The sequence below is a fragment of the Rousettus aegyptiacus genome, unplaced genomic scaffold (genome assembly GCF_014176215.1).
Source record: "Rousettus aegyptiacus isolate mRouAeg1 unplaced genomic scaffold, mRouAeg1.p scaffold_m13_p_5, whole genome shotgun sequence".
Taxonomy (NCBI): domain Eukaryota; kingdom Metazoa; phylum Chordata; class Mammalia; order Chiroptera; family Pteropodidae; genus Rousettus; species Rousettus aegyptiacus.
The window spans coordinates 90814131-90828100 of NW_023416308.1; the positions used below are offsets into that span (position 1 = coordinate 90814131).

A 13970-nucleotide genomic window follows, 5' to 3' on the forward strand; every position below is an offset into this window, starting at 1 on the left:
ATTAATTTTTGAAGCAAAACAGCATTTTAAAGTAGCTTAATTTGCATCAAAAATAACAAAAAGCAGGCAGTGTTTCATTTTAACAAGCATAATGATACGCATATGTAATATTAAGACCTCGAATTATTTTATTCATTCAAAAATTGCTTATTGAGTTCCTGCTATCTACCAGGCACATTTCTGGCCCTCAGAAATACAGTTTAAAACAAATAGACAAAGTCCTTGCTCCTCTTGGAGTTTTCATTTTAGTAAGTAGGTAAACTAAATGCAAAAATAAATAATACTTTAATTTCCCAGTGCTTGAAGATACTTTATATAGAGACATAATGAAAATCCTTTTTGAAGAAGTAGTAGTTATGCAGATATCTGGATAAGTGAAATGAATGACCCATAAAATTGTCAGTGTTCATTGAGTCTTAAAAAAAATGTAGCATATTTAGGAAATATCAAGAAAAGTATAATCTATTCTTGTTTTGAAAGAATGCTTTTCCATTGATAGTTCATTCATTCTTTGACTTAGGTTTAGAAATTATTTTGACAGAATAGAAGCCTTGTTATATACTTAATGCAAGCAATATCTTGTTACTGAGATGAAAAAGATATTACCAGAAATAGTTATAGAGAAGAGTTTTGTTTTTAGTTGTACACCAATGAAGAGCAAAAAGGAAAATAAAACATGGGAAAAAACGAAAAAAGAAAGACGTGCTGTAGCCTCCTGCACTTATCCGTTTTAGCCTACTTCTACCCCACCGTAGCAGACCCCCATATAATGACTTCTGCCAAATTAGAGTCATGCGATATGGTCTGTGTGTTAACTCTGTGCCATGCACTGTTCAAAATCCTGTATATGTATTATCAAAAGCATTTGGTTATTTGCTTTCAGAAATTCTCTGACCTAATTATGTTGGCTGACTAAAAAATGAGAAGCAAAGACATGACGTTTAAGAAAGGGTATTTTTGTTGCCAGGGATGATTATCTTCTTTTGTTTCTTTTGTTTGCTTACTATTGAATTTAACAGCAGTGGAAATTGAATCTTAAGGCTACTGTTTTGTAAGAGAAGCTAATAAGTATTTTCTAGTATTATTTTTCCACTTGTATGACCTGAAATAAGTCACTTAAACTCTCTAGTACGGATTTCTCTAATCCAAAAATTAGGTCGTTTTAATAGTTAGAATCTTAGAAACTATCTCTAATACTGTACTTTGTCTCAGGATTCTCATCTTAGCTAAGGTAATCATTGTGGGGTATGTGGAAAAATGCTTATTGGTGTTTATCTTTTCAAATGGAAGCAGACACATGGAAAAGTCTTAAGTATTAATTCCAAAGTTCAGAGTATTAAGTAAAATTGATGTTTTTTGGCCCAGGGGGGAATAATCTCTCAGATTATCTTTTTAAGAAGAATCTTAAAGTTGGAATTGGCACTAATTTGTTCAGTTCGATCAAATTATTTCAATTGGGTTTTTAATTTCTATTAATTTTATAGAAATTTTGAATGGATATATATGTGGATATACATGTTTATTTATATTTTTGGTATGCACATGCATATATGTAGTCTTGGCTGAAAAAAGAAGGGACACAGAAAATGTATTCTGATAGACTTTAAAAAAAACAAATATTTTAGTTCTTACTTATGGATTATAATATATGACTATGCACTAAATAAATGTTATCTGATTCTGGACAGTCTGGTAAGCTTTTATTTTCTCATTTATTAAACATAATTTTAAAATTCTGATTAACCTTTACAAATATATATATATATTTTTTAAATAGCTCTTAATTTTTTTCAGCTAAATGAACACAATTTATTATTTGGAAAGTTTTACATGTATTAACATATTTAATCCTTACAACTGTATGAAATAAAATATTATCGTATTGTCACTTTAAAAATGAAGAAACTGAGCCACAATGACATTAACTTATCCAAGGTCATATAGAAAAAGGGACTCCTCTGGAATTTAAATCCAGGAGTCTACCCTCTCATACTATACTATTGATATTGACTATAATACCAAATTAAAATATGGGTGTAATTTAATCTCTGATGAACGGCTAATAATAACTTTATCTTAAATGCAGCAAAGAAGCATGTTGCTAGAAGGAGCTACTTTTAGTTATTGATCAAAAAGACTTTTGTGTTTTTTTTTATAGTACATTAAAGTAAGATGAAGTTTGAGCATATGGAAGCAAAATAAAATTTAGCTAACTATTTGGAGAGAGTAATACTAGAACCACTTTTGACAAAATGCCAAATCAGTCACAAACATTTTTTTCACCCCCTTTCACAAATGATTGGACTATAATAATACTTAATTTGTACCAAAATGTCGATCTATTTTATTTTAATGTATTAACATGCAGCAGTCTTGCAAATAGGGACAATTTTTTTTCCTTCAACCTATTAACATGTTTTAGCAGCTGATCTTTTTCCCATAGGGTAAATAGATGCCTCCTCTTTTAATAATTCCTTGGCATAAATTATAATTTACTTTAATCAACGGATGAATGCTTATTTATTAGTGTTTGTGTGCATAGATCTGCATGAATTATATCAGGTTGGTAAATATTTCTTAGTTGAATTTCAAAAGTCTCGTGCTTTAAATACACAGATAATATTAATGGAGAACTGACTTGTAAGAGTTAGACATTACTGAAGTACTCTATCCAGAAAAAATGAGTTTTTACCAAATCCTAATTTTCCTAATGTAAACACATTTATAAAAGAGCTTTGTTGCTAAGTCTTTCTTTTGTAGCAATTATTTTCTTATCAACGAATTAGTGTGTTGGGGGTAAATGCCAAAGTAGAGTTGCTAGCGGCAATTTAATTAGGTTCCTTTATAAGCGATTCAAGCATGAGAGCTGTATTTTCTGTAATTTAAATTTGCTGTTTATCTCTGTGCAGATTATCCATTCAGGTTTGCAGGTTTTTTCTTACTCTAGAAAAACCTTAAATTTTTTTTTTGTTTTGTCTTGGTTAAAGACTGTTGTATTTATGCTGTCAAATAGTTATTTGTGCACAAAACGAGAACAGTTTTGATTTAAAATCCTAACATTAGGCTAAAATTTATACTGGTTCACCTTAAACTATACTAAGGTATATTGTATGTTAATCACTGCCCTGAGCCCTTAACTTTCCTGCTGCTCAGGGCTCTTGGGTAGATGGGCCCCAGAAAGAGAAAGCCTGACCGAAACTTGCATTAATCTCTCATTCGTGATTACTTCATCATTTCTTAAACTGTGTAGCATACTATTAGACTGTACTGTATGACACCAGTAGTGGCAAATTATGCTTTCATTTGTGTTATGATTGTCCTTTCTTGGTAGAAGATTCATTACTGTTCTCTAAAATCTGGAGTACACTGGGGCAATGTTTCATGAACTGTATTTTAAACATTAGTTATGCACGGTGTTGTTGGATATCAGGAAAGAAAGGGGTGTCCAGTCAAAGAGTGGGTAATACTTAGTTAAAATACGTTCAACAGTTCTGTTTCTATCATAACACTCAGAATTATTAATGTATTAATGTGCATCATGAATCTTTAAGAGGAAGATATAGCATCTGGTCCTTCTCAAACCTCTAATTAAAGATACCTGCCTCTCTTTCTTTTCTTTTTCTTTTTCTCTTTCTTTTTCTTTTTCTCTTTGTTTTTCTCTTTCTTTTTCTTTTTCTCTTTTTTTATCTAAAGAAAAAGACATAGTTAGGAAACACTTTGGGAAATGGTGTTCTAGACTAGGATATCTCAGATATAGCCATATAGACATTTGAGGCCAGACAATTCTTTGCTGTGGGTGCTGTTCTCTGCATTGTAGGATATTTATTAGCATCCTTGGCTCTACCTACTACATGTCAGTAGCATCCCCTTTACCCCCAGTTGTGGCATTCAGAATGTCTCTAGACATTGCCAAATGTCCTATAGGGTGAAAATCTAGTCAAAAATGATTGCTCTGTATTAATTTGCAATATTCCAGAGATTCAGAGGGTTTGTTAACAATTTCCATCTAGAATTTTACTTTTCATGAGGAAGGAACAATAGTCTAAAAAGTAGAAGCTAGCTGAAGGACTTTGGGTGGTAAACACACAATAGAGTATACAGATGTGAAATGATAATGTACATTCGAAAATTATATAACTGTATTAACCAATGTTATCCCAATAAACTTAATAGAAAATAAATAAAATAAATAAAAAGTAGAAGCAGAGATAAAGAAGGTTCTACTGTAATAAACTTTCTAGTTTCACTTTATACCCTGGCCTGATTTTCTAATGATTATGTGGAGTATTTATTACAAAAAATAATTTCAAACTTTGCAGAATATTTTATGGCAGAGACAGAAAAAAATTTATATTAAAAGAGTAGCCAAATATTTAAATTGATCTGCATATGAGGATATTGCACATTTCTAAAATCCATTTTTTTTTTTTGTCTGTTTTATGTAGGGCTATTTTCTTCTTTTTGAGTCTATGTTAGATTCTGTCCTATATGCGAAGAACAAATACTTGGCTAAAGGAGGATCGGGTAAGTTTTAATAATCTAATTTTAGTCTGGCAGAACCAAATGAACCTTTGGATTTCAAATAAACTATGCGTGACTGAGAAAGTTCCCAGTAGAAATGAAAGATGTTTTCATTCGGTGCAGCTTTAAGATATTTCTTTAGCATACTCTTGATAGTAGAACATTGTTGAGATATGCAGGACTCAAAGATAAGGGTATTTTCAAGAACACTTTTTATAAAAATACAAAGGACTAGATTGGAAGCTCTTTAATATTCAAATCAAAATTGAACAGAAAGTTCTTGGTTTTCAATCCTTAAGGTATTTAGGTGTTTTTTTCCCCCAGAGAATATTTCATGCTAGTTTGGAGATTATTCACTTAAGTGGCAAATTTTCCATGACTTCACTAAATATATAAACCTGGCTTCTGTGTGATTTAATGAGAACATTTAAATAGTGACTGGTTTCTCCTAAGTTTTTAAAGCATAATGTACCTAATCAGTATTTTTAAATGCGTCCCAATAAATTTGGAAGGCTGTCTTTTCATGTCTCTGATGAACTTTTAATCATATTAACTCTGCATATTCAAAGTGCGATTGTGGTTTTACAGCCTTTTGCCTTGAACAGTTGTATACAAACAAATGTTCTCTTTCAGTGTAGGGATTATATTTTGTTCATCTTTGACACTATGGGCTCTACAGCTTCTGGAGCATAGATAGAGAATCATTTATATTTATTGAATTGGATCATTAAAACTGAATTGAATAGCATCAGTCTCCCTTCACTCACCTCTCTCTACGCCTTCACTTTCTAAGAGCTTCAGAATCAACTAATGCTATGGTCAGAGTGCAATTGATAAAACTTATATAAAAATGGATGGAAAGGACAAGGCATTATGAACTAGCGAAATGAAGCACTGGACCATACTGAAACCTTCTCCCCATCCATGTCTGTGAAATTACTTTGGTAGTTATGGTACAATAGAAATCAGTAAGTCTAAAACATAAAGCACAGAGAAAATTCTCCAGTATAATAGAATTCTTTTTATAATAGCATTTAAATGAAATTCTCCAGTATAATAGAGTTATTTGTATAATAGCATTTAAATGGATTGCCTTTCTTTTTCAAAATTCTCTTATCACTGTATTTCCTGCAACCATTTTAAGATATGTTCCTTATTCCTGACATGAACCTGGCTAGAATTTGTAGGTGTATTTTGCCCTATAACTATTGGCTGTATCTTACTATAATTGCAGTGACTTTTAAAAAGATGAATACTATACTTAATGACTAAAAATTAATATTACCTACCATTTGTTGATTTTCTATACAAGCTGTCAAATAATATACTCTGTCTTTTCTTATATTATTACATGTAATCCTCACAGCAGCCCTTTGAGATGTTAGAAAAAAAGGTATCCTGGATGACACATATTAAGTGACCAAGCCTTGATTTTTTTTTTAAACACAGATCTGCTGGGTCTTCATTTTCACTATCCCTTGTTTCCTCACACTAGTAATTTTATTGAATCTGATTTTTGCCTTGAAGTTGTCCAAGGGAAGATTCAGAAAACCATTTCCATACTCTGAGTGGTATTCATTGATCTTACTGAAGGAGTGACAGCAACTTAATACATTTAAATTGAATTCTTGATGAAATTCATTAAGAACTTAAAGCATGCAAATAATGAGGTTTTAGTTGAAATAGTGGCAGAGTTATTTCCCATCAACAGAGGGTAAAGTGGAGGCAGATAAGTCTAGCTCTTTCCAAATTATTATATAGCTAATATCAACACTAAGATAATATGGATGTATACTGAAAAGAGGTCAAGGCAGAGCTTTGAGTGTTATTTGTTAACACAATCGAAAGGAAAAAAGGAAAGGTCACAAATGAGTAATGTGAAGTGGTTGAGACTGTTTTACGTACGTGAGTATGCCTTGCTGCATGTCACCAATCATCTAGATACTCATTCTTCTATTGAAAAGAAATGTTTTATTTTTTAATGAAGGAAAGATTTACTAAGCAACGTAAAGATAGAAAATGATTGAATTATGAGAGAGGTTGAATATTGAAGACCCATATAAGCATGAAGGGAGCACAAATTACTTTTACATGAATTAGGGTTCGGTTTATATATTATGTATGTATGGAGTAAAACCTTTATAAAACACAGCATTCATTCTTTGTTATCACCAAGCAATTCCACAGTACTTTAGTAGTACTCATTTACTGCTGCTATTACTAATAAAAATTTTGTAAAATTAATGAAATTGAGTTTACTAAAGACTAATTATACTAATTTTGACTAAGATTTACTGTTGCTAATTGTGCGTTAGGAATTGGAGTGTTTTGCCGACCAACAGATAAAGAAAAAAATCTAAGAAAATATTAGTCGAAATCAGTGTGTGTTTTTACAACTCGAATTAAGACAAAAACAAATAGATGTTTTAGTATGACAACATAGAATGCAAATGTTTTGTACCCTAACAATGGCAAATATTTCTGAAAACTTGGAAAGGAAATGCAGAAGACGAATAGGAGGAGATATATATACTTCACTTGCTTTATCTTTAATAGCAGGAATTTATGGAATATCATTGAAAGCTGACAAATCAAGTAATAGATTTATAAGCACATTTCACACTATAAAGGTAATGTTAAAATTAAATTAATGATTAAAATTGAGTGGTGAGCCTTGTGGTGATACATCTTATGTATATGTTGATTGTGATTACATGACTTATCTATGTATTTATGAAATTGTATAGAATTATTAGAATTATACACCAAAAAGGGCAAAAGAGTGAGTTTTACTGTATGTAAATTATACCTCATTAAAAGTCACTTTAAAAAAAGTGAAGTGGCATTTCCTATTTTTTGAGATCAAATGCATTATGACATGATTTGATTTCTCACTTATCTGAAAAATATATTAAAGTTGTGTACTATGCCCACTTCTATAATTGTTGTTAATATTATCAGAGCATCTGTTTTTGTTTTTGTTTTTAATTTAAAAAAATAATCGGGTAATTAAAAAGAGGGAAGGGAAGGAGAAGAATAAGGAAATATACTAATTTTATCATTACTCAGGAGATTAGTAGGGAATATTAAAAATAGAGAACTAAATATATTCTTTAAAGTTGTGATTATAAACTTAACTACTAGAACAAAAATACAAAAATTCCTAATTGTAAGGACTAATACTAAAGAAAAAAGCAAAAAAGACCACATAGTGAGCTACTTAAAAAAAAAGAAAACAATACCTACAAATACAGAAAAGATAACATAAAATGGTAGAGTTGTAAACAAATATTTCTCATATCAATAAATGTAAATGGGCTAAACTCACTTATTCAAAGAATGAGAATTTTAGATTGGATTGCAAAAAGAAAGCCCAATTTTGTGCACTTTATAGAGATACATCTAAAATAAAATGATTCAGAAAAGTTAAAAGGATGAAAAGAGATATTTAAGCAAAACCAAAGAAAAAATGAAAAATAAAAACATTCATGATATTGATACCAAATAAGAGAGAATTAGGACAAAATATTATAAAATTAATCATATGAAACTTCAAGTGAATCAACTGAAAATTATTATAAATAGTAAAAGAAGTTAGTATATTATAGAGATACAAAATAACAATTAGAAATAAATAAGACTTACATGTGGACAACTTTACTATGAAGGATGCACAGTGAAGTTTTAAATAAATAAAAAGACATACCACGTTCTTGAAGAAACAGTGCCATAAAGATAGCTCCCAAAATTAGTTTAAAATAAAATGTAATCCAAAAACTTAACAATTGTTGAAGATAGGTGATAAGTACATGAAAGTTAATTACACTCATCCCTATTTTTGTATGTGTTTGAAAATTTTTATAGGATAAATTTTCTAAAATTGTAATCCCAATCAAGTTTTTTTTTAATTAAGAATAAAAAAGTTTTTAATAGGAATAGTGAGGAAAACTGTAAGATAGAAGGATAGCAGAGTAGGAAGACCAGAAGAATCATGCTACCAAGGACTAAACCACCTTTAAACCCTCGATAATTAAATTAATATATTATTGATTCTTAAATAGACAGATGCGTTTAACAGAATAGAAAATCTAATATATACCTAACAATATATGGCATCGCTTATAATAAAGGAAATAATTTACTGTAGTAAATTGTATTGAGACAGTAGGGTAGCCCTCTATGTAAAAAATAAAAAATAGTGTTTCCTTTCACACAGTAAATTGTACACTGTAAATGTTAAATGAGTCAAAAGTTACATTAAAAAAAACGTTAAAATACTTGAAGAAAACATATTTTCCTTTATAAACTTGGGGGGGAAAGAGCTTTCTAAATACAAACTAAAATTCAGATGACTTAGAAGAAAGAATTGATGAATTTGATTATATCTAAGTAAACATAAATGGCAGAATATGCCATATGCAAAGTCACAAAGGAAACTACAGATTGAAAAAATTCAATTCCTATTATCAACAAAAAGCTAATCTCCTTAACATATAAATAGATCCTACAAATAAATAGGCCACAAACCCAATAGAAAATTTCTCCTGTATTTTTTTTCATAAAGTTTCAGCTTTTACATTTATATCTATGAATTATTTCAAGTTTATTTTTGTGAATTACGTAAGGTAAGAATAGATATTAGTATTTTCCAGCACCTTTGTTGAAATAACTATCTTATCCCATTAATTGCTTGTTTGAGTATTGATATTAGGTAAAGAAAGTCCTTCATCTTTGTTCTTTTTAAAAATTGCTTAAATAAATTTTACAGTTATTAAAATTGTAAAATAAATTTTACAATTTTATTTTAGAATCTTTTTAGAATCTGTCAATTTTTAAAAGACTGCTAAAATTATGATAAGATTGGTTTAAATGAATAAATCAACTTGAGAATAATCAGCATCTTAATATTGAGTCTTCCAACCTATGAACACAACGTATCTTTTCATTTTTTAAAGTCTTCTTTAATTTTTCTGGGCACTGTTTTGTAATTTTCAACTTAGGGATCTTGTACATCTTTTGTTAAATTTGTTCTTAAGTATTTAAATTTTTATCATTCTTATAAGTAACAATTTTTAAATTTCATTTTTCAGTTGTCTGCTGCTAGTATAAAAATACAATTGATTTTTGTTTGTTAACCTAGTATCCTATGACTTTGCAAAGTTTACTTGTTCTAGTAGTTGTTTTATAAATTCCTTAGGCTTTTTTATGTGAACATCATGTCATTTGCAAATAGGGACCATTTACATCTATCATTTCATACTTTCTACCTTTAATTTTTTTGGGGGGGGTGTCTATAACTCTTTGAATAAAATAGGAAACAAGTCCATTGAGATATTAATAAATGAATAATCAGAAAGTTAGATTAAGAAAGGGATATTTACCTAATTTCAAAGAACCTCCCCACAAACTGTCTTTTAGTTACAAAAGGGAAAAGAGTAAATTTCAGTGTAGAAGTCTAGCAGATTCCACTTTAATTGTGTAATCAGAGATGGGACACATAGAAATGTGCTCCTATCATTTCTTTGAAACATCCTTAAAACTGCCAATAGTTTTGTTTGAAATCATATTTGTTGCATAGAAAATTTAGGGGCCCATTAATGGAAACATCTTCCATCTTACTAGAAAAGAATATTTTCTTCTCATTATAAGCAAAATTAAAGGTTTCCCACACAGTGGTCAGAACTAAACTCAAATTTCTAATGAGCCTAGCAGAAGAGTACTTTTTAAAGACTTTATTTACAATGTATATTTCCTTCTCCATCAGTCAGAGTTCTTTTGGACGAAACAGAATCTCCCCTGGCTATTCAATACAGAAGGGATTTATTAAAAGGATAGAGTAGTTTACAAAGTTTCTGTGAGAACTAGAAACTAGGCTGGAAGATTATGTAGCCAGGAACAATGCTCAGAACTACCTTATAGGACTGGTTTAGATGATACCAGTTCTAATGCTGGGCACTAGCTGACACTACATTGCTGATCTGAGGTAGGTATTGCTGCCTCTGAAAGATTAGCAGAGCTCTTTGGGTGCATGTGATTAATGGAGCCTCCGTCATGTGCACATACCTAACCTGCAAGGGAGGGAGGGAAAGCAAGTTTCTGTCATTTTCAGCCTGAATACTGTGGAAGCAGCCCCTGCCTCATAATGTAGGGAATTTCACAAACAGTTCAGAAGTGGGGAGGGGGCAGCAAAATAGAGTGGCAGATAAAAACTATTCACTAATAGATCTGTGTCTCTCAAAGATTTTACAATTGGCATTTTCTTTGGAAGCCTGATTTATGCTAATAAGATTGCCTCTGTTATAAATTCCACATTTCTTTGCTATTTCCATCTGTGTGGAAAACTGAGCAGTACAGTTTACTCCTCCCTAATTTCTGCTTGCTTTCCTTTTTAGTGTTTCTTTTTACCCTATTATTTCATTTTTTTACCCAGAAAGAATAAAGGCTAAAGGTTTCCATTTTCTTCATGTCACAGATTTTATTAATCTCCAATTTTTTAAAATCTTTTTGTCCTGCTTTCTTTTCCAACAATTACCCATTTACCTTAGAAAAATGGGATCCTTCTTTCTCTTCCATTGGAAAGCATAAAGTGTGGCATTATACATAATGGAAAGTATATAGATTTTGCAGTTAGACCTTAAGTTGAATCCCTACATTGTCAGATGACTAGTTATTTACTTAGCTGACTAAGACCAGTAATTTGGGGAAGTTATTTTGTGAACTTCAGTTTTCTTATCTGTAAAATGAGGAATATAATCCAGCTTTATAGAATCAGTCAGTCTAATCAAAGTTTAAATGAGATGCTTGATGTAAAGTAGCTACTCAGTAAATGTTAATTTCCTTCCTGGTACAGCTGCTGAATATGATTATACCTTATAAAAGTTTTTAAATGAATTCAAGCATCATGGTATATAGCACTTAATTTTTATGAGTTTATCTCAGTGTAATCAGCCAGCGACACTGGTTCATAATGCTTAGAGGTTTACTTTATAGTGTTTCCATAATTCTCACTTTACTTCCTCTTCTTAAAATCTGCTTTCTTTCACATTTATTATTTTGTCTTTGTTCAGTGTTATTGCAGTATCATTTTTTACTTTTTTTCAGTACATGATTTTTCAGTATATATTGCAGCTATATTTTAGCCTAATTAAGCTTAGGTGGGCCTAGTTGCTACTATAAGTTAATGATGGGAAAATGTTTCCAATTTCCAAATAAGTATTAATTTTTTAAAGATACCTTTATTATGTAAATTGGAAATTAATTTTTAAGCTTATTCAACTCCCAAAATATTTGTTGATTTAGAGACTTAGTAATGCATTTTTCTTTTGTGCCTATCAATCATTTTATCATTGACTATTTTACTAAAATCTTCATATCGTTCACATATATTGTGAGAAGAACATTTATTTTGACTTATTATCTCTTTTTGTTCTAAGTCTTTTTATTCTCTGGTTATTTATACACAAACTATGATGCTAGTGTTACTTGGAATTGTTTCTTTATGCATCTCATTCTTATCCTTTAGTGTCCAAAAGTTTGTGAGGCATTTTTAAGGGATAAAGGATTTCCCATCTTTATCTATTCACCATGTGAGCTGTTCTAGTGACAAATGAATTCTGGGCAGTGAATCGAGAAGGACACAGATGTCAAAGCCATGAATTTATAAATGGTCTGTTAAGAGGATACTTTTGTCCAATCAGTGCTTTGTTAATTTCATCTACAAGAAGAAATAATTATTCAATTATGCCTCTATCTGACAAAAAATCAAATGACAAATGTGTCAGAATGTGAGGGTAAAGGGTTAGTCAGGATTCTGGCAGGTGGCCCCAAATTTTAGCCAGCTGTGAGGAGGTGGATGTAGAACCAAATTGATGTATAACACTGATTACAAGTCCTTTATGAATATTCATAGATCTTACTAACTGAAAGGTAAATAATTTCATTTCTAAGTCTAAACAATACAGAATTTATGATTTTCTATGTCTTTGTGAAATGTAATTGGCTTTAAAAATATACCTCAGCACTGGGAAAAGTAAAATCATATTCCTCTCTAGTTTTCTTTCTTATTACCAACATATTTTCAAAACTGTTAAAAAATAGTTTTAATAAATTTTAGTTTTTCCTTATGAAAAACTTTGCCCTCAATTCTTAGTAGTATTGTTAGTACATCTATTGCTTGATAGATATAGAGCCAGAGGTCAGCAAACTTCTACCAAAGGGCAGGTAGTAAATATTTTCAGCTTTGTAGGCCATACAGTCTCTGCCCCAGCTACTCAACTTTGCCACAGTAACACAGCACAGCCACAGACAATAGGTAAATAAATAAGTGTGCCAGTGTTCTAATTAAACTTTATTTACAAAAACAAACAGTGGGCTGAATTTGACTCATGGACTGGTTTGTCAGCCTCTGATAAAGAGACTGATATTTTCAAATTTTCACTAGGATTTTTAGTAATATTCTAAAAAAAGAATTCTGTGAACGGTTAAGTAACTTGAATGTGTTTGCACTGCTCAACTCAAGAGGATACTTGATTCCTGTGGACTGCAGTGTAAGTGGCACTCTCTGAAGTAGTATGGGGTAATGTCCCTGATACTACCTTCCTCGTCCATTTCTCCCTCCTCAGTATCCAGGGGTATCTGACCTGATGCCTGTGTTTGTAGGTGAGTTTTATTGGCACAGAGTCAGGTTCATTTATGAGTGTATTGTGTGTGGCTGTTTTAACACCAGCTACAGAGATGAGTAGTTTCAACAAACACCATATGGCCCACAAAACCTAAAATAATTGCAGAAAATATTTGCCAACGTCTGATCTGTACCCTTATTATGTTCCTCTTTAATGATGAAATAACAGAGCATAATATAGGAAAGTACCTGTGATTGTCACATCAATTCCAACAGAAGATACATAAAGAAGTTGTCAAATATCTTAAGTTGCTTCAGAATTCTATTTCTTCTTCATTGTTTCTCATCTTAAGGATCTGGTTCAAGAAACTAAAAATGCTTTTTCTATAGCTGATATTCTTGCTAGGTCAGCATTTTCAATAACAAATCAGTTACTTTGAAGAATTTCTGTTGATCAGAAGTTTACACGACAGTCTCTGCTAGCCCTGCGCCGCTGCCACATCTACCTTGCGTGCCCTCTTAAGGAGGACTTGAGAAACTTCTTATCAGTGACATAGCACCAAGTATTTTTTCTGGGTATCTCACATGTCAGGTTTGGAAGAAGCAAGTGCTTTGATACCAGCAGATCTTATCATGGGCTTTATTTGGAAGATAATTTAGTGCTGCTGTCATTGAATAGTAAAATTCCCAAGGCTGTGGGTAGAAACAAAAGTTTGGGAGAAAAGGGAAAAAGGAGAAAAGGTTTCTCTACTGCTCGAGTCTGAAGGCTGGTTAATAATCATAAAGTTATTTCTTTTGTGCATTTCATTTCATTTTGTGCATTTTGTAT

The 13970-nt window shown here is 31.1% G+C and overlaps 1 protein-coding gene across 1 annotated transcript in view; it reads left to right on the forward strand.

Moving 5' to 3' along the window:
* The window catches only part of PRMT3 (protein arginine methyltransferase 3), a 104101-nt gene that overhangs the window by 47471 nt on the left and 42660 nt on the right, over positions 1–13970 (forward strand). Inside the window, exon 11 of the mRNA XM_016138471.2 lies at positions 4446–4524. Coding sequence (XP_015993957.1) covers positions 4446–4524 — 79 coding nt within the window. The remainder of the gene's footprint in view (positions 1–4445; positions 4525–13970) is intronic.